Genomic DNA, 22573 nt, shown 5'->3' with positions numbered 1-22573 from the left:
ACTCTGTGACAACCTATCCAACTTCCACAGCAAACATCTACAGCAACTTTGCACACCAACTCAACACCAGAGGAATCATCGCTAACCTACCGGCTACCTGACCGAATGGACAACCCTCACCAGAAACAACACAGCGGCAATCATGCGGACCATCCACTCACAGGCCCCAAAGGAACCACATCCCCACCACATCTACAACCTGGAATGTCACCAATCATCACTATCCTGATCCACATCATCAACACATCCATCACGTCCGCCGCTTTCCCGGGTTGAATAGAATATTTGCAGAAACCAACGTCCTCAAGAAACCCACAGCCAACCCAAATCAACTGACCAACTTCTGGCCCATCACCCTGCTCCCCTATCCAGCCATAGTGATTGAGAGGGCCATCAACATGCAACTCACAGCCAACCCCAAACTGCACTATCTTCTAGACCACACTCAATCAGGATTCAGAAAGAACCACAGCACCGAAACAGCACTTATTGCGGCCCCCAACAAAAATCAAATCTTCCTGGACCAAGGAGAAACAGCGGCTCTTGTCTTGCTTGACTGCTCCGCAGTCTTCAACACTGTCTCCAACAGCACCCTCATTAGAAGATTCCAGGAGATTGGCATACAAATGTTTGCTCTCAAATGGATCTGTTCCTTCCTCACTGGAAGAACCCAGAAGGTCGGGCTGCTGCCCTTTATATCAGAGACCAAGAAACTGATATGCGTAGTCTCACAGGGATCACCTCACAGCCCCACCCTTTTCAACATGTACATGACTGCGCTCGCCAACATCATCCAATCAAAATACATCACTGTCATAACTGCGTCAATGACACCCAACTCCTCCTCTCCCTGACGGACAAGACAACCACCACTAGAATCAACTTCACCAACTTCATGACCATGGAGGCAGACTGGGTGCGAACCAACTGCCTGAAGCACAACTCTGACAAGATGGAAGTACTGGTCTTCTGCAACATGTCCTTCCCATGGGACTCCACCTGATGCCTTCAGAGCTAGGACCAACATCCACACCCACAGACCACAGAAGAAAAATGTGGGCACTTATTGCATGATGCATTTGTCCATTGAAAATGTATTGGATTCCGAATGTGTGGGCACTGAATACAAAGTGGCATTTACAGTGGAAGATGTACAACATGAGAAGAACAAAGATTGTCAGTTCATTGTGCATGATGAGGAATAGGATTGTGAGCTGGATGTGGATAGACTGTTTAAAGCATGGAACACCATCTATTAGAGTAGCAGAGGACATTACCTCTGACAACATAACAGACTACCTTCTGTCAAATTTAGAGATAACTGCAGACCCAGTGGTCATCACTGTATATTTAAAGGAATTGCTGCCACAGCAGTTTCCTTCACTATACAGAAAGTCTGGATCATGGCCGCCATTGATTTTGATGGCTGTTCACCAAACTCAATTCATTTTTTGGCTTTTCACCAAGAAACTCAATAGGTTTCTCTAAAGGTGTTGGGGGCTCCTTATTTTTTCTGCACCTCACAGACAGACAATAAAAAAGACATTACACGATCCACACTAAATAGGGCAGGCGGTGTACTGTCCTTAGTCTGACATCCCCTACTCTATCAGGCCCGCCAATGAAGTTTTTCATTGACAGAGCCAATAGGGGTTCAGTTGACAGAAAAGATATGTTCCATTAGTTTCTAAATGATGCTAGCGGACTGGGAGTTTGGTGAACAGGGTACTCTGTTGCCTTGGCGATGAAGTACCATGCCCTCCAAGCTCTAAATCGAGTCCCAAGCATTATATTCTGTTTTAGCTTCAAGATTAATTGTTGGTCTGGAGAGAAAATAAATGGCGAAATTAGTGCATTCTTCAAAATGTATGAAGAATTTGCTATTGAAGGACACGTTTTAATAAAGAGTGATAAAAATAATCCTCACATTAGGAAGATCATTTTAACCACTATTATGAAGAACATAATGGCATTGATGGTGCTAAAAGACAGGTCTGACAACATTTGTGGTGTCCATGAATTGATGGATACCATTTACAGATGGGTGCAAACTACCCTCAGGTAGTGGCAAGATAGCCAAACTATGTGTTCTTGAGCTATGCCAGGGAGGTTCAAGGAAACTGGCTATATATATTGCTGGACCATTTGTGGTTGTTCCCAGGTGGGAGGCATATGCTATTATATAGGTAGATTATTTTCACAAATGACTGAAAGTTATAATATAGTGGAGAAGGTAATAACACAGGCAATCATCAAACGTAAGGGGATATTTTCGCAGAGAGGACCTACTGGAGTCATTACTATCAGATAATGACCCATTCTTTGTTAGTTTAGAGATGGAAGAGCATTTGGCCAGGTATGGTTTTATTCATACAAAATGTGTTATCTAGCAACCTGAGGCCAATGGTTAAAAAGAAAGGTTTGACAAGATATTGAAGGAGTCAATTCCTTTAGCGGTGAAGGATGGTGTTTGTTGGAGAGAATACCACAAGCACTCTGTTAACCTACAAAATAACCCCTAATTTCCCAGTTTGATATTGGTCAGATGGTGATTGAAGACGAACCGTAATGAGAATTATGTGTCCGACTTCCAAATTGTGAGGCAAAGAGTCAGTAACCATCAGGAGAAGATGTGGGTGTATGTGGAATTTAAGAGACGAAAAGTCAGGTATGTCAATATTAAAGCTGAACAGTTAGTTTGTATTCTGTTACCACTGTGTACTAGTAAAGGATCTGTCAAATAGTTGAATCTGGTTAAAGTTACTGAATTGATGGCTGAAGAGTGTGGGACATGATTTCGGTGTATAGGAATTCAACTTGTCATAGGATGTTCCTATGGTGAATTTGTAGTCGGGAGGAGTTAATGAACTTGGGCAGCATGTGGATGAAGGCAGATGTGTTTTTAATATGACCGTTAGTACTATAAGGTGAAGCAAAAGGGGAAGATACTTTCCTATGAAAATGTAATAATTCTGTCGTAGAGTGAATCTGTTTATAAGAGTTTAGTTGATATCGTTGCTGTTTTCTGTTGAGTGGTGTAGTAGTTTTTGCTAAAGGTGGCTGGAGGTAGGGAGATAGTCTTTGTGTGTGTGTGTGTATGCATGCATGCTTGTGTGTGTGGTGTGTCGTGATTATTTGTTGTTTGACCAGGAAGATATTTCTGATCTAGGTATTGGCTGATGAACACATGTGAAGAATGTAAGGAATGTGTGGAATGAGGAATGCTAAGTTGAAGAATATGGAGTGTGATTTGAAAGTGGGTGCAGTTGCAAGGACGGCTTCTTTGTGGGCATAACTGTTCCTTGGTGCTTCTGATTTATCCTTTATGTAGTTAATAAACGCAGTGACAAACAATAAGACCTCTAAGTGCCCTGGGTCTTATTTCCTACAAGGACATTATTTAATACTTGAGAATTGCATCATTCCTTTTCAGCTGTATTATGCAGTGGAAGCCATCTAAGAGAACACTGTTACACACTTAGCAAATGCATTCAATCCTGTTTGCAACCTGAACGAGAGTGGCTGAGATTAATTTGAGCATTCCTTCCAGCACTTTTTTGTCAGAAGCACGAGATCACACCTTCAGTTAACGTCACTTACATTGGCATCCTTGTTGTCCACCTGTTGGTGATCCTGCAACAAATAGGCCCATCTCTAACCTCTTAGTAGGACATTAACATAACGATGTGGCTCTACCGAATTAAGGTCAAGTATTTAGGTGATCCAGCACAAGGGCAAATTTACTTATTCTCCCTATGTCACAGATTCGTAATCATAACAACTCATTCATACACTCATTCATTGGTGGGGCCCATAACAACAACACGCACTCGTCTCATTCTAAGCCGGACACAGGAGAAAAAGCGCTGGACATGGGGGTACTTTATTACCTATCAGGATTAAACTTCTTTACATTATATACATTATATACACGTGCACCTATAGAAACCTGACCTTAACATCAAGGCACTCCACATTTGGTCGATGGACCAATTAGTTGGACTGGTTGATGGCGATTTAGAACCAGCTAAAACACAATTAAAGCCTAGGAAACATTTGATTATTTTCTATAATCAATTAAAGAACCACAAACTCATTTCTTCTTAATTCAAATTCTGTTTATCTAATAATAATTTTCTCTGAATAAGCATTTAGGCACTACAGGTCATAATATAAATTCAGTTTGTTTCAAAGAGAAATCAAACTGGTAAATAAGCATAGATTTAGAAAGTGCATTTAATTGTTACCAAATATCAAACGTTGGTGACCCACTGAGCTAACAGAGAATTATCCGCATTCTCTGGTACAATCTCCGGGATAAACTGTCCGACCCACAGCAAAGATGAACCCATTAGTTGAAATAACTTCCCGAAAACTAAAGAAACCCAAGGTAAACCATGGAAATCTTCACCAGCTCAATGGCGACCCAACGCCATGAAAGATCAGCCGGATGAACCACCCCCCTTTGGCGGATTAGGGCATTTTATACCCTTTTTCCCTCCTACTTCATTCTAACAAGGAACATTTTAGGGGTAACAAAATGTTCTGATTGGACTGTCTGGGGTTATCTGAGAGTCTTTCTAAAGTTTCCCAGGGTAAACTGGTTCTCCATGGGACTTGGCATAGAAAGGGCAAATTTTATTTTATTCATTCGGCTCCCAGGCGAAAGTTCCGAAAGCAACGTTTTGAGGAAGAAAATACATTCCAGTACAGGTTCTGTATTGTCCCCCTTTGCTGTTCACACCGTCCATCAGTTGGCAGTGCACCACGCTCATATCCTTGACAGGGAACACGGTGTCACAGAGCTAAGGTCACTTGGACACCTCTAGAGACATCCGATTCTGTGCAGAAGTCATCACGCTCACATGGTGACGGCTTCATAGGGACACCATTTTAGGTACTGCGGCCTAGTAGGCCCGAATGCCAACTTAAGCAAAAACAGACATAACAGTAATTAAAATATAGAAATGGAGATTCTAATGTTTAAACCCACACTAATCCCAATGTATATTAGTATTTACCTCGCTTGTAGCCACATTTAAAGCAATAATACTCACCATTTTGCAGTACTGCAAGCACAAACCAAAACAAAATCAACATAAACCATGCAATTTTCTATTTCACCACAATCTAAAGTTACTTTGCGTACCATAGTTAATTACTTAATTATTCTGCCATGCAATTTGCAATTTAGTCCCACGTGTATCTTGTGTTAATCAAGGTGTAAAGTTGATTAGTTTATTTCACTTCAAACCAATTAGTACGAGTTAATTTTAGAATGATTACGTAATTAATTTCATGGAAATTAGAGGAAGTATACAACATTTTGTTTACCTGCTCCATCATAGGCACCAAGGACTCCATATAGCTAATATCAGAGGGATCCCGGGTAGGTGTTTTTAAAATAAACTAATCACTATCATGCGTCACCTTTAAATAAAACCTCTTCTGCATATCAAATGAACAGCTTCATACGAAGCCTGACTAAACAAGGTTATACAAATCACATCTGCTACATGAGGCCACTTACCATTTCTCCTAGAGGAGCACTCTGGGGTTCTCTCATTCACACCTCCTTTACAAGCCTTTGCAAGCTGTGATGGATGCAGAATGATTCATTTGCAGACTTCAACAGACAGGTCTCACAACTTCATTTAAAAATCGCAATAAGCCGACTGTAAATAATTTCATGATGTAAACAGCTAAAATGCAGATTTATAACAGGTTACTTTAGTAGCCTTTCTTTAAATCCTGAAATATAAATTGTTGCATGTAACTAAATCTAAGCAGCTTCTTGCTATAGGTTCAGCAGGTAAGCCCAAGTATCACAGCCATAGCGTTCATTTTATGGAGTGTCCACAGAGGTTGAAGTTGAGTTTTTGTGGTAGTTGATTCAATGCAGATGAATAATTTTGGTGAGTGAAGTCTGAAAGTGGGGGATCAGGGGTGGGGATTCCCCATCACTATGCATCCAGGCCATATTGTTGGTGGTCAAGGGCAACAAGTATTTATGTTTATTTTGTCCACTGGGAGAGTAGGCACACCACTGCTGCAACACAAACACTTTGGCTGCTATACAGCCTGTCGCTAAGGCAGTATAGGTATCACAATGTGTAAGATGCAGAACGTTCTGTATATGAGTCATTATTGCAAAACCTATAAAATGCTGGGCTACAACGTTACCAAACGTCTAGGAAGGTGTTACAACTCATATAGTACAGATATGTTAAATACATACATTTAGAGCGGAGAACAGTTCTCTAGTTGTATTTTAAACACCTAAAATATAATTAATCCAGTTAGATTATACTGAAAAGACTGATCTTGAACTGTTGTTTATAGTTCATTGCATCCATCTCATTATAGCTCACCCTCCATTCCCTCTCAGCGTGTCTAACCAGGAGTCTAGCTAGACTACTTTAAGAAATCAGAATGCATTTGTGAGACATGGATTTACAACAAGTTTTAATAACTTTTTCAGGTAATTCTTGCTCTAAAATATTTAAGCCAACTTTATGGAAGAAACCCCATGCATCTATAACAGATTTGCATTTCAGGGCATCTCCTGATGTTTTGCACAGGCGATGAAAGTAGGGGCATGCTGCAGCACTCCCACAATTGCCATGCTGGAGATCAAAAGGACAAAGAGTAATAAAGATGCCTTTAAATGTTGTTTTTAATTTGTAACATTTGCTGTGAGTTCAATTGCAGAGGTCAAATGCCAGGCTATGCCTTCCAACAAATTGCTGCTTATTCTTTTAATATAGAGATTGGTATTTACTTTTCTTTCTATAAACTGCAAAGTTAGAGGTTTCAAAGTTAGAAAGAAGATATTTTTGTTAAGTGAACTATCTGACACTACTGCTGGGGTACAGAAGTGTGAAAGGAAAGGCTGTAGAATGCCATTTTTTCTAACACATAAAATTTAAATACCTCTAAATGAACTGTACAAATATTTAAAAATGTATCTAGAATTAGCAAAAGCACAAATAAATAAATTTTTCGTAATTCTGAAGTGTGATGGAAACAAAAATTTTAATAGGATCAGAATAAATCAAGATACTTGGAGATAGATGTGCAAATGATAAATAGCTGCTGAAACTCGATTACCATGCATTATTTGTGTGATACATAGTTTTATCAGTTAAATTACAGGTAAGTGCTAATTTTGTTGCCATTTTAATGAAAATTAAAAATCTGTAAATGTCAAAGCATTTCCACACGACAGTGTGCTCCAAAATGTACCACCGGCTACATGCCACACCCTTAGCACTCTCCTGCTGATTGGTCGTGGTTCACTGGCTTCACTTGTTCCTTGCCTGGCATTCAGATTTTTCACAATCCCTACGTGTTCATTGATGTAACATTGATGGCAGCACACCACTCCGAAAATTGTTGCAACACCACTGATGGTTTGTATATTTTTGCAGATATTGAGTTGATATTGAGCGTGTTCCAAGTCGGGCATATCCTTCTGGCCCAGGCTTACAGGAGGGTTTATGAGATTCCACATGTATTAAAAAAAATAGGTCTCTGTACATGGCAAGACAAATCTTGAACCGATGGCTATCAGACCACCTGCTGGCATGATCTGAGAAGCTATTAGTAGACGTTGAACACAATGAGAATGCTGCCATAGTTTGAGATCTCACTGCAGGCACTTAATGGAAAAAGTAAAGCATCTAATATCTTTGACTCATATATATATATTACAAAATTCCACAGTCCAGTCTTTCTCACTGAACCGAAGGGTAACCACCTTGTAGAGAAACATGGTTGTCTGACCTTAACCTTACTAGCAGACAGACCGCTCCTAAGCTAGACCGGCTTTAGACATTAAGGCAGACTGCCCCCTTCCATGAAGGTCTGCTTAGTCCTGGTCTCTCCCTTTGGATGGGATTATTGTGGGTTTGTGCTGAAGATGATTCATCTCCATCACTCCAAGACTGGGCTGCCGCTAATCAGGCATCAAGAGCTGGATAGTGTGTATTTAAACCAAAAGGCCAGATGTATACATGGCCGGCACTGTTACAGACAGAATTTCCACGCGACTGACTGGCTGCGGGTACCGCACACAAGGCAGGCTGCTGGCTACTAGAAGCCACTCCACTAGATGCTTACAGCTGCCCAAATTCTGTCAGCTCTGCTCAAAGTAACATTTGCTCTTAGCTAACATCTATCTGAGCAATGCACGTGGCTTGCCCTGGAGCAATCTAGCACCTACAAATGTTACTTTTTAAATGTTATGCTATATATGCCTTTTAGTGTGTTGCTGTTAAATGTTTTACCTATTTTCTTTTTCTTTCCTACAGGCCAGACTGACATACAGGGACTCTGTAGCCAGCATGGCAAATTCGACTTTGGCAAATGCCGCTGTGTCTGTGAGAAGGGATGGGGTGGTCCCACCTGCTCAGAATCGTCCTGCCCATACAACTGCAATGACCGTGGCACGTGCATGGACAGCGAGTGCATATGTCACGATGGCTTCACCGGTGAGAGCTGTGAGCTGACCACCTGCCTGGATGACTGCAACGATCAAGGTCGGTGTATTGGGGGCAAGTGTGTCTGTTTTCCTGGTTATATCGGCCCAGCTTGTGGAGACCAATCCTGCCCAGACAACTGTAGAGGCCATGGAAAGTGCATAAAGGAGTCATGTGTGTGTGATCCTGGCTACACTGGACCTGACTGCAGCGCAAAAGCCTGTCCAGATAACTGCCGCGACCGAGGGAAGTGCTTGAATGGAAGCTGTGTCTGTAAAGTCGGCTTTGGTGGGCCAGATTGTGGCACACGGACATGCCCTGAAAACTGCAGGGACCGAGGAAAATGCATTGATGGAATATGTGTATGCAGACCCGGCTATATGGGGCCTGACTGTGGGTCAAGATCATGTCTGGATACCTGTAAGAACCGAGGACAGTGTATCAACGGGAAGTGCATTTGCAATCCTGGCTTCACCGGCCCTGCCTGCGGTGCTAGGTCTTGTCCCGAAAACTGTCACGACCATGGCCAGTGTATCAATGGCAGGTGCCTGTGCAATCCGGGCTATTCTGGGCCCAACTGCAGCTCACAAATCTGCCCCAACAACTGCAATAGGAGAGGAGTGTGCAAGGATGGAAGCTGCATCTGTTCACAGGGGTTCACTGGGCCCAACTGTGGTATTAGAACCTGCCCTGAAAACTGCCAAAATCGAGGCCGCTGTCAGGATGGCCAGTGTGTCTGTGACGAGGGATATGCTGGGCTCAACTGTGGGACCAAGACATGTCCAGACAACTGTAAAAACCTAGGACGATGCGAAGATGGCAGATGTGTCTGTGACGAGGGATATGCTGGGCTCAACTGTGGGACCAAGACATGTCCAGACAACTGCAGAAATCAAGGAAGATGTGAAGATGGCACGTGTGTCTGTGAGGCAGGCTTTACAGGGCCCAACTGTGGAACCAAGACATGCCAAGACAACTGTAATAACCAAGGTCTATGTAAGGATGGTCAATGTGCCTGTGACGAAGGGTTCACTGGGTCCAACTGTGGAACCAAAACATGTCCAGACAATTGCAGCAATCAAGGACGATGTGAAGGCGGCATTTGTGTCTGCACGACAGGTTTTACAGGGCCCAACTGTGGAACCAAGACATGTCCAGACAACTGTAAGAACCAAGGCCGATGTGACAATGGCCGATGTGTCTGTGACGAAGGGTTCGCTGGGTCCAACTGTGAAACCAAGATCTGCCCTTACAATTGTAGTTCCCTCGGCCTTTGTGTGGATGGTCAGTGTGTCTGTAAGGCTGGTTATGGTGGCCCAAACTGTGGCACAAGAACCTGCCCTAATAACTGCAATAGCCGGGGACGGTGTGAGAATGGCAAATGCATATGTGACAAAGGCTATGGGGGGCCCGTATGCGGCCTCAAATTGTGCCCTAACAACTGCAACAATCAGGGTCGATGTCTGAAAGGCACATGTATTTGTCGACGTGGCTACACTGGCCCAGACTGCAGAGAAGTGACCTGTCAAAACCAGTGCCGGGGTCGAGGGATCTGCGTGGACGGCCACTGCCAGTGTCAGGCGGGATATGCTGGGCCTGAGTGCAGCGAGAAGACATGTCCCAATGCCTGCAGCGAAAAAGGAAGGTGTGAGGACGGCAAGTGTGTGTGCCAGGACGGGTTTACAGGAGAGGACTGCTCCATAGGTAACATTGGGTCTGTTGGTTTTCATGGTTTGTTGTTGGTTAAGAAGCCTGTGAGAGGGGGTGGGGTTGCTATGAACAAATTAATCACAAAATATGTGTAACATGCTGAGAAGCCATACTTGTCCACATGCCACTTCCTGCCAACTAATTTAGCTATTTAGTCAAAAGAAACAATTGCCTTGTCTGTCTCTGCCCCTCTGAGCTAAGACCCCCCGCTATCTCACACATGGATTCCATGTAGTAAAATCATTTTCCTAAACAACATGTTGCTAAAGAGTGTTCCAAAACATCTTTTACAAACACTTTGGGGCTCATCATATAGCGGTAGGACCGCCCCTGCGAGCCCGTTGATGGTAGTCCCCCATCAATCGTAAGTGCCGATCAGACCGCCACGGTACGATGGTGGTAGGATCGGTGGTGGTCAGAAAATCCGACTGTCACAGTTCCGACAGTCGGATTGAATCCATCAGTCGAACCGCATGCATAGCCCAGAATGGCGGTGGTGCCTGTTAGGCATCACCGGTCAGATTAAGATGTCAATCCATGCCAGCCTTTCCATGGAGTTTCAACCGCCAGGAAAGGCTGGCAGGCATGGACATTGGGGGCTCGCAACAGGGCCCCCTTCCCCACTGGATCTTTCCGTTGGGTTTTGTATCCCTGTACCAAGTGACCGGCACTGCATGGTGCCTGTCACGTAGTACAGGGATGTGTACAACATCCCTTTTTTCACATTACGGCGGGTGCTGCAACCAGCAGCACCCACTGCAATGTTAAGGGTGGGTGATGCGACCGCCATGGTGGCGGTCGCATCCTAATTCCTATTGTGGGACTGCCACACGGTTAGTAGGCTGTCCCAGATAGGAGACAATGGCGGAAGGACTGAAGTCTGCCTGTCATCGTAATGAGGCACTTTGTTTTTTATGTAGCCTATTATTTTAGACAAAACATCTTTTCATAAATGTTGACATTTACATAAAGCATTTGTATTTAATTTAGTTTTTCTGTATGTTGTTTCAATATAAATATACAATTTCTCTTACTTATGGGTAAGTAGTCATTAACACTGTAGTAATTATTCTAATGATTTTTTTTCTAGTCCCAATTTAAAGTGTAAAGAAATATCACTTCATATTTTTAAAAACAAGCCTTAAATATTTACAAAAAGTTATGAAACTGTTATCAAATTGTAAATCCATATTTTAGGCATATTTTTAGGCTACATTTTGTGTGACATAGAATGAAAGTCAAATTTGGTTTAAGATTTTACAGGAAAAACAAAGTTTTGTAAAAGATGTTCTTAAAATGTAATTTTAGCAAAACATTGTTATGAAAATAATTTATCACATGCTTCCGCCACTCATATAATATACAACACAGTCGGATTTCTCTCGGGTTTGAGATTAAAGGTTGGAATCCTTGAATAACATAGACCATACTCTAGAACAAAAACATACTTAAGAACAAAAAACAGGTGTCATCTTCATCGACTCAAGGATTCTCTCTTGATTGACCTCACATGCTGGAAAGGCAGACATTGAAACTAAAAGAATTTTTGGTGGCCATTCATCAATGGATGGCCGAAATGCCTTGAAGCTTAACATCACTAAAGCTGAGCTGCTTAACGTACAGCACAACACCACAGGACAGTTCCGTCTATCTCCCCAGCCAGTAGCGGCTCCTGGAGGGAGTGCTGCGGGGCGGTGGGGCGGGGGAGGAGCAGGGCTTGAGATCTTCCCAAAGGCCACATAATCTCTATTTTTGTCAGCTCCAAATGTAGATACTCCAAACATTTCCCACAACTTAAAAAACTCTATATCCAACTAAGGCTGTAGAGTTGCCACCTAATGCAATTCTCTACAAGACTCCCATACAGGGAAAGCATTGGACTTTGGAGGGGTAAAATGTACTACTCCCACTCCTGTCTGTGCAACAGTAGTAAAAGTGATGTACTCCAGATGGGTAACATTTACTATTCCCACTCTAGTCTGTGCAACAGTAGGGAAAGTGTTGGACTTCGGAGAAGTAAAATTGACTAATCCCACTAAAGTCTGTGCAACAGTAGGGAAAGAGTTGGACTTCAAAATGGTAACATTTACTATTCCCACTCCAGCCTGTGCAACAGTAGGAAAAGCGTTGGATTCCAGAGGGGTGATATTTACTATTCCCACTCCAGTCTGTGCAACAGTAGGGAAAGCGCTGGACTTCGTAGGGGTTAAAGTTACTTTTTCCACTCCAGTCAGTGCAACAGTACCGAAAGTACTTCACTTCAAACACATAACATATATGAAACAAAACCATATTAATTGTTAACACATATAAAATGCTTAATATATTATCTTTATTAATTAACCCCAAAAACGAATATGTGAAAAAAAAACAATTAACATGATGTTTAAACAATTTAAATAATGATCAATTAAAGCAAAATTGGCCATTATTTATTACATAACGTACCACACTATACCCCCACAAACCTAGCAGCCCTCACTTAAAGTATAACTAAAATAAATAAATATAACACAATTACCATAATTGATAACTAATTAAATACTAATTAATAATAAATATAAATTAATTAGTTAATTAATTCATGATTGTTGATTAATCAATGATTAACTTCTCGCCCTATACCCCTAAAAACCCAGCAACTCGCAACTAATGATAACTTAAAAAATATAAATATAACTATTACACAATTTACATAATTAATAAACAATTAAATAAGTTTGAATACATTGTTAATTCATTGATAAATAATTATTACCTAATTGACTTCCCACCCTGTACACCAACACACCCAGCTGCCTGCACATGAGATATAATATAAAAATTATAATTATTACACAATTAACAAAATTAATAATCAATTAAATAATTAATAATACATTAAATATTTAATTATTCCTAATTAACTTCCCACCTTACAAACCTAGCAACTCGCTACGACAATAGAAATTACTATTAGCTATAAAAATAAAAATGCTAAATTACTTAAAATTACAAACTGTGTTTACAAATATTATTATGTAATACAAACAATAAGAACCCATAAAACTAACATGTATACTAACAAACATAAAGATAATTATAAAACAATATATTTTACAACAATAATATTGAATACAATATTAGCAACTATGTTCTTGAAAATTATATTACTTACCTAAAAAATTGATATTCTCAACAATATTTCTGCCTCCTGATATTTTTTGTTGTTGTTTAATTTTGGGTATCACCATATTTTTTTCAACGATATTTCTGCCACCTATATTTAAAATTCAACAATTTTGCCAAATATATCCCCAACTATTTGGAATCGAGTCGCAAAAGAGAGCTTCCTCTTGTCTCTTGCAGTAAAGAGTGTTGTTCTCTGCAAAAGCATACTTACAACATATCGTGATGAGTGCTGCACCTAGACTCAAACTTTGGGGCAAGTTTTTTGGGGGGGTGGAGGTGGGGGTTAATATGTCGATGAATGCAGGCGGAGACATAATTCGAGTCAAGTCAAAATTTGCTTTAGATGGCTCCGTGCACAGTCCTGTTGCATAAACACAGAGTAATTCTTCAAGACTGCATGTGGAAAATATTACATTTCTTTAGTTATTGTTCATGCTTCATTTACCTGCAGACAATAATTTTATATAATTTGTGGGATATGATGTTGGTATAGCAGATAACAATCTGTTGCTGTCTGGGGGAAGCTGCCTCATATCCAAGCTCCATAGAATGTTGAATATATATATTATTTGATACTTTGTGACAACTCACACCAAAAATTCTTCGATTTGAAATACTTTTTTTAATTTTATTTTTTTTAATTTGTTTATTGAAAAGCTTGCAAGTACAGTACACAAGCTCCACAAGAGAGCAATCAGCATCGACATAGCATTGATCAATACAAGCATTTTTTAGGTCCAAGAGTTGCATCAATAATATGTAGTACGAAACATAGAACACTAAAACAACCAACTCCTGAAGAGTCCTCTACCCCCCCTCCCTCCCAGCACTTTAAAAGATATGGCACCATATAGGCAATAGAACTTGAACACTGTAGACACACATGTAAAATCCCACGCATACATAATGCCAATTGCATTAAGACCCAGTAAGGTACAGAAAAGGATGCATGGCACATCACAAGTCGGGATGACTCAATAGATACATCGTCAGAGGGGCCCAGAAATCTTTAAGCCGAGATGGCTCGGGCAGTTCCTCCGCATAGATCTCCAACTGTTCCCTACAGTAAGTTAAGTCTCTGACCCATTTCCAAACCGTGAGTGAACCCTTTGCGCCCCAACATTGTGCTACAGCTCGCTTGGCCAATAATGTCGCAACAGCTACAAGATGCCGATTACAAGGTTTCAAGGACTTCACGTTACCCAGCAGGCATACCTCTGGTATACATCGCACACGTTCCAACACAACATCCGTCAGCACACTTGCTACCCTAGAACAAAAGGCAGCTATCTCTGCATACTGCCACAATAGGTGTAAAAATAGGCATCGGCTTGTCCACACCGCACACAACAAGCTGCTTCACGCAGTCCAAATCTCCACAATTGCATTGGAGTGTAATATAACTGGTGTACAAATTTAAAATGGATGATACGAAGATTGCAGTTAGCTGTGAGACGCCCAGTGAGTGTACAGCAAAATTTCCAATGATCAGGGGTCAATGTGTATCCCAACGCTGCATTCCATTTAAGATATGAAGGATGTCCCTCCGGCTCCCTCTCACGTAGGGACGCAGCATACAATTTAATGATCAGTCCCTGACGCTCCTCTCCAGCCAGCACCGCCTGCAGTGCTCGCAATGTCTGAGACTCAGCCAGGTAATTGGGGAAAATAGCTCTGACCGCTTGCCGCACCCTTACATATGTGAAGCACAGCATCGAACCGTGAGTCCGACCCGCCTGCAAGTCTGGCAGCGAGCAGAACTGGCCCCGTTTATACAGGTCACCCATCTGCGTAACCCCGACAGCCTGCAGCACGGGTAGAGCGAAGCGCTCCTGTGCCGCCGAGATATCTGGATGCGACGCTATTGGTAACTTTGGAGCATAAAGGTAGTCCAGCTGTGCCCTTCTAGCAAGGGCCTGCCAGGCCCAGGCTGTGCACTGCACTGGGTTAATTTCAGTCCTAGGGCCTCCACCACCACCCAAGAGTGCTGCTGCCACAAGCGGCATTGGGAGAATTGCATCTGCCTCTATTGCTACGTGGGGTAGAAACCGTTGAGGAAAAAAACAGTAATGCGCAAAGTGCGCCTGAGCGCACAAATAGTAGACGCATGTCAGGTGCCTCGAAGCCGCTCCGATCAAATGGTTGTACAAGAGTGTCCCAGCTACAGCGAGGTTTCTTGCCCCCCGACAAACGACAAGAGGGACGATTGTAGCACCTCAAAGGTATAGCGACAGGGGCAACCGGGCCCAGTGCTCTGCCTTATCTATAATCTGTGAGATAGTACGAACATAGTTCATAGAGATGACCTGATCAGGATCCCTGTGTAACCAAGCCCCCATGTATTTCACCGGATCCCGGGTCCAGGACAAAGGGAAGTCCAGCTCAACCTCGCAAGTGTCAGCCATCAGTGGAAACACCGTCGACTTAGCCCAATTGATCCCTAACCCGGAGAAGCCTTCGAATCTAACATATTCGCGGAGCAATTCCGGAAAGTATGTTGCAGGCTCGCGAACATATAATAGCATGTCACCTGCAAAAAACGAGACCACGAGCAGTCGCTGCCTGAAATGCAGTGCAGCCAATGCATGCAGCTGGCGCAGCTTGGAGGTGAGAGGCTCCAATGCCAATGCAAAAAGCACCGGTGACAGGGGGAACCCTGTCGTATGCCCCTACCAATAGGAAAGGCAAACGACACCCAGCCATTAACATAAACTCTGGCAACAGGCTCAGTATCCAGCACTCTGATCCACTGAAGAAAAAAGGGGGGGAGGCTCATCCTTGTGAGTATAGTGAACATGTAATCCCACTGGAGAGAATCAAATGCTTTTGCTGCATCAAGCAGCACTGCTACGACTTGAAAGTCGGAGCCAAAGTAATGTAGGGTTGTGAAGAGTGTGCGCAGATTATGCGTGGCAGGCACAAACCCTGACTGGTCAGGAAACACCAGCAGGGGACCCAGAGGCTGTAGCTGAAGAGCGATCATCTTTGCCAATATCTTAACGTCAATGTTAATGATTGAAAGGGGCCGATAAGAGTCTCAATGATTAGATGCCTTATCAGGCTTCAATAGCATAACTAAGAAGGTTTCCTTCAAAGAGGGAGGGAGACGACCAGTATCATATCCCTCCGCATAAACCTCAAGAGGTCTGGGGGCTAGGTCATCCACAAAGGTCTTATAAAACTCACTAGGGAGCCCGTCCAGTCCTGCAGCTTTACATGTGGGGAGACATAATAGCAAGCTTTACGTTTTCCACATCAAAAGGTTGAGGAAGATATTCCCTATGACCCGAGGACAGCCACCCAAGGGTGACATCATTCAAATATGAATGGATGTCTTCTGGCTGTGCCGCAGCCTTATTTTCATAAAGTCTAGTGAAGAAATCAAGGATGGTCCCACTGATCTCATATGTGGTGTAATGAGCCTCCCCGGCCTCGTCAAGCATCTCAGTGATATACTCCTTGACTACGTGGAGCAGCCAACTTCTGTGCGAGTGAGCGGCTGGGCCTACCCCCTCCCCGTAATATCTAGCCTTACTGCATCTGGACCTATGGACCATCTCGTGATCAACAGTGTCGTTATGTTCGGTCACTAATTCGCGGATCGTAGATAGTGTCGCTGGTGAAGGGTCCTTCTCATAGGCACGTTCTAAAGCGGAAATGTCCGCAGCTAGTTTGTGAATCCTACGCCTCAGATCCCTCAGGACGCCTGTCTGTGCCCCCATACAGATCCCCCTAATAGTTACCTTGAATGCTGCCTAAGGACCTCTTTCTTACACATGCCAGCATTCTTTGGTATGTAGGACGATACTGGGCACCCGAGGGGAGAGAATCAGAAATGTATGTACCACTTCAGTCATTATATACTATGGGGCAGATTTATGTTTCCTGGCGCATCCCTGCAAATCAGCAGGGATGCGCCAGGAAAGATGCGTCACGCAAGTTTACCCTTGCGCCACCACAGATGCGCCGCATTTACAATGCAGCGCATCATGGCGCAAGGATAAACAGATGCGTGACGCATCTGATGGCATAAGGGCGGCGCATTGCTGGAGTCGTGTCGCAAGCATGACGCAACTCCAGCAATGCTCAGGGGCTGCCCATATCAAACATGCTGCGTCATGCCTTATGCCTGCTTCAAGCAGGCGCAGGGTTTTGACGCAGCAGCGTCGGAAAAGTGACTCAGTGAAATCTTGTAGATTTCACTGCGTCACTTTTCCGAGGCTTTTTCCGACGGAACGCCCACAGTGCATACATTAAACCTGACGCAGGTTTAATGTAGCGCAGGGCTTTACAACGTGACGAATCTCCCTAGATGCGTCACGTTGTAAATAAGGCGCAACATGGTGCATGGTTTACGCCGCCGCTGCGTCACAGAAGTGACGCAATGGCGGCGTAAATGTCTCGCAAGGGGCTTGTAAATCTGCCCCCTAGTACATTGGCTCTACCCTGGGCTCCGAACCAATTTCATGACCCCACTCTCTTCCCTAAAAGCTAAATGGGAAACAGATTATCCTGTGAGCTTTCAGGCAAGGACTGGGCCACTTTGTTGGCATATTCCACAAAAGTCTCTTGTAAATCGAGATTTAAATAAATGTTTTAATTAATTAAATTCACCATTCTGCATAGAGCATACTTAATTTCTCATTGAATCAGCTGTATGTTTCCGTCCGCCTCTTCAGCATGTCCTCGCCGTCTTACAGTAGATGCCGACCCCACGCATATGCTATGGAGCTGCTCATCGTTGCTAGCTTATTGGGCAGAGATTTCGACAACATTAACAGATCCGACTGGCATCACACACTGGGATACCCCGACACACTGTCTCTGAGGGCTATATCCTAGGCCAAACAGTTCCAAAGGGACATTACGCTGTATTGATTTGGCCCTTTTACTGGCAGAGTGCCTAGAAACCAGATGCTGGAAAATCCCTAGGGCTACACAGATAATTCTATTGCTAAGGAGCTCAGACACTGGGTACAGGCAGAAGGTGGAGCGATACGGCGGGCAGAATATAGGGGGTTGCGTAGGAGGCCTATCTCACTCGAATAGGATGCCCTCCTTGAAAGGTTCAGGCTAAAGGACGAGGTCTCCGTGGAGTTGTAATGATTGTTCCCACTATACATTCAATAGATGTCTGGCCTACAGTTAGGCCCTACCTCCTCCCTATCTCACTATTAGTCTAGGTACACAAGCTACCCCTTTTGTGCACCAATGCCTGCTACTATCACCCCCGCCCCCCCCACACACACACTGAAAACCGGTTATACCCTGGTACTTTCCCATTACTCAGCAGACACTGAAGCCACACACGTGCTTCCGCATATGATTCTTAATGAACCAGAACCCTCAGGTAGGTGACATTGTCTGCTTACTTTGGGGGGTCGGAGGGTAGAGTTTGTAATGCATTATTATGCAGCAATGGTTTCGTGAACAGTGTGCTGGTATACAACTATGCTATGTCTCGTATGTATAATAGACTATTATGATGTGTATTGCCAATTGTATGGACACAACAGTGATAACTGTAATGTGAATTAGTTAAATGCAATAAAGTTTGTGTAAAAAAAAATGTAAGTCTGCAATTGGGTGAAAATTCATACTTGAAGATGGTGAATAGGATAAATGTGTAGATTTACACCAAGGTGTAGGAGTAGATTTACACATAAACATGTGTGAATATTATTTTTGTGAATGGGCCTTAGAGATATTAGATGCAATGGTAACTATGCCCAGGGAAACCCAGCAACTCAGGTTTCCCAAGGAAGTCACATGTACGAAGACCGATGGGTCACCAACTGATACATTTAAATCACTAAAATTAACCACTTTGGTGGATTTCAAAACGCTTACTAGATCAATCAGCAAATTGACAGCTGCAGCTGCCATTACAGGGTGATAGGTCACAACTACTGTAGACTTCAAAGCGATTGAAAAGAACACTTAGAACCAGAGATCAATAATTGACTGAAAAATAGACTTTCTAAATTGAAGAAATCAACTTCTCTTTAACCAATAGTATGAAGCCTGCACCAGCAGGAGTAAAGTTTGTTCTGGCTGCCTTAACAATGTCAGCCATGCAGGTGCATACTAGTCGTCTTCTGTAGTCTCAAAATTGTTTCTAGCAGTAGCTTTGTCGTAGCAGCATTTAGACATTGCAAGGGAGCCTTTTTATATGGATCTCCCATCCGGAATTTTTCTCTATCTGCCGCGGTAGGGGTAAAGTAGTTCCATTTAGTTACTGCAAAATAAGATACTTCAATAATATTAAATAAAGCACATATATCTCATTCAAGAAAATTACCTACAGATTCATTGTTAAGCGATAGTTTCTCAAAGCGTTGTAGTATTGTGAAAATCATACCTACTACTTGAGCCACGGACAACGCTGCTCCTCCTAGGTATGTTTTCAGATTGATGTGTTAGCGAGGTTAATGTGAGCAAGGGTCTCCCGTTATGGTCATGGCATTTATTTTTATGATGTTATCTGTGCCAGAAGCCACACGTTTTTCTGGTATGATTTATGTACTATTTAAAATATTGCGAAACATTGAGCAATGTCATTTATTGTGTCGGTGGTTTCAAAACTTGAAAAAATCCTTACTCTTCTTCGTCTTACGAAGTTAATACGTATGAGGAACTACAGCAGAAGGGGCAGGGAGAGGTGGACCACACTGTGATTGTGCATTCAATGTGGACTCGGGTGGGGTACACATCCCAGAAAATCCCTGTGGGCTACAGAGAATGTGGCCATTTTTAGCCTGAGGCTGCAAACGTATATATAAAAAGTGCCATAGTACAAATTCTTGTTATACATATATGTATACTTTTTAAAAAAGAGTTTAGTGATCCCCACATGTGGGCGGGACTATTCAGTGCTTATGACTATTGATCAGGATCCACTGGAAGAGAAGCTCCGGATTTCCACAGAGATGGTACAGTTTTGATGCATTTTACTGCATCTCCATTGTTCTTGAATTCAACCCTTACCCCGCGGCATGAAGCGCAACAAGCAGAAGAGTATTGATTCCCTGTCTGTCGTATCAAGTCCAATAAATATTACCCTCTATGGTGTCAGCATCCTGTCCATCATCAATCGTCTGAGCCAAATAGGCCCTAAGTTCCTCCAAGACTGTTGTCAAAATCTTGCTGGCCATGTCCCAAAGAGCATGTGTTTACTGGCCCAAAAGTCAGACTACATTCATGGATCTCAGGACGAGGCTGGCAGAAGAAAACATATGTATGCCAAAGATATCAACCCTTTTGGATCGTCTATCCAGGGATTATTCTTCACCTTACTGACCGAGGCCTGTACAATCAAAATCTCCAGAGTAAGGTTCCCGGTAAGAAACTTCAGATCACAAGGCACTGGCCCATGTTGCCTGTCCACATGCTGGCTAACAAGCGGGTAAAACATGGTTTCAACCACGTAGCCATCAGAGTACATGTGGGGGTGTCATTAAATGGATGCAAAAGCTCAGATAGTTGCTGACTTAGGCTTCAAAATTTCAGTCAAAATATAAATGTTTTGCTCTCAAGGCAACTGTTAATTCTAGTATTTCAGCTGCCCTACTGAACCACCACTTTAAATGAGGTGCTTTTCCCAGCTGGTGGCCCATGTGGCAGATCAGTCGCTGACTCAGAGGATTTATCAAGACGACTGGCATTTGGTAAATCAACATCTAAGGCATCATCATCAGAATAATGAGGGCGGAGAAAGCCCCTCATCTCACCATCATCATCAATATCTTCAGTTGCAGCCTGCTTTGACAGAGGATTAGAGTCAGAACCAAGAAGAAAATTTGGCCTCTGCTAATAGCTGCAACGCAGTAGAGTCACCAGGTCAGTGTGGCTGCATTACAACTGATAAGGCTTTTATAATTTGTTAGCATGAGCTTGGGCTGACCGTGCTTCGGGGTATGACATGAGTGCTGGTGGAGTTGGGGTGATGGTGGCCAGCTTGGATCTCGGGACCCGAGTAGGTACCGACCCAGTAGCTGGTTCCATGGAGCCACTAGGGAAGGATCCACCAGCGAAAGACCAACTGGAGGGCACTGTAGTGCTGTGGGGCCAAAAGGCATGTCAGAGGGAGCTAGGCCTGCTATCTTTGACATGAGAAGAGTCTTGAAGACTGGACTTTCTCTCCCTCTTGTACGTAGAACATAGAAGTTGACTCCCTTTAAAGCTGCTGGGACACAACAAGCTACAAGAGGCCTTTTCCTGCAACTGCCCAGCCGATCAAGACTGGACCCTGCTGTGGCCTCCACCTGCCACCATGTAAGCCTCTTAAGTGCCTCCTCTGAGGTCCTCTGGGTTTCAGAATGGTGCTCCTGTGGTGGATTGATAATTGATGGATGGAATGCTGAACAATGTCAGACATTCACCCCAGTACAGAGATCAGGGCCTAAATTCATCATTTTTTTGCCCACCATGCCATTCCAGTTTAAACCCAGCCATATACAAATCAATCTTGACCCTCCTCCCCATGGGAACAATCCAGCCCTGACTGCCAGGCCAGGTCCTCCCTTGACCAGAAACAAGCATCCTGGGACTGGTTTCGAGGTATCACCACTCATGAGCCAGGCTAGATTGAATGCAGTGGTGATTGAAACTTAAAGGACTAAAGTCAGAAGGTAAAATCTGGACAAACCTGGCTGGTGTACCTGACCTGCGCTTCCTCAGGATCAAATTGCATATAGGTCTCATTCTACCACAGCCATTGACTATTATTGCCACTTGGAGCTTCTTGGCTCTATTATTACTAAACCTTTAAAAAATCATTACTGTTTCCTCCTATTGGATTTTGAAATTTTCAGTACTTTTGTTTTTTTTCTGCTGTATTTTATTTTTCTAATCAGTTTTGGGATTTTTAGTGTTTTGCATTTCTGTTTTTCTGTTTTGCATATTACTGTTTTAGTACTGCATAAATACTTTACACATTGCCTCTAAATTAAGCCTGACTGCTTTGTGCCAAGATAGCTGAGGGCCAAGCACAGGCGTATTTAGTAACTTTTGTGGTGCATCCAAAAAAGGGTTGTGATTACTATTTGAGTTGGGTTCTCACGCCCCTTAACTGATATCTCATTCTCTTAAAATACCCTATGACCTCTCTCTTTAGGTACCTTACCCAACTCTCTTCAGTGTTCAGAAATATGGCAGCGATATTCAAGGTTTACCTCTCCTAAAACGTCAAAATGAGTTGGTTACAAAATCCT

At 43.0% G+C, this 22573-nt stretch overlaps 1 protein-coding gene across 8 annotated transcripts in view; it reads left to right on the top strand.

Annotated features, from left to right (window-relative positions):
• LOC146805993 (uncharacterized) overlaps positions 1 to 22573 on the top strand; it is a 731342-nt gene that overhangs the window by 326181 nt on the left and 382588 nt on the right. For all 8 annotated transcript variants that reach the window (XM_085623346.1, XM_085623342.1, XM_085623340.1 and 5 more), the window contains exon 3: positions 8313 to 10184. In XM_085623346.1, coding sequence (XP_085479472.1) covers positions 8313 to 10184 — 1872 coding nt within the window. The remainder of the gene's footprint in view (positions 1 to 8312; positions 10185 to 22573) is intronic.

Source organism: Triturus cristatus, chromosome 8, assembly GCF_964204655.1.
Source record: "Triturus cristatus chromosome 8, aTriCri1.1, whole genome shotgun sequence".
Lineage (NCBI taxonomy): Eukaryota > Metazoa > Chordata > Amphibia > Caudata > Salamandridae > Triturus > Triturus cristatus.
This window is presented reverse-complemented; position numbering and strand designations above follow the sequence as displayed.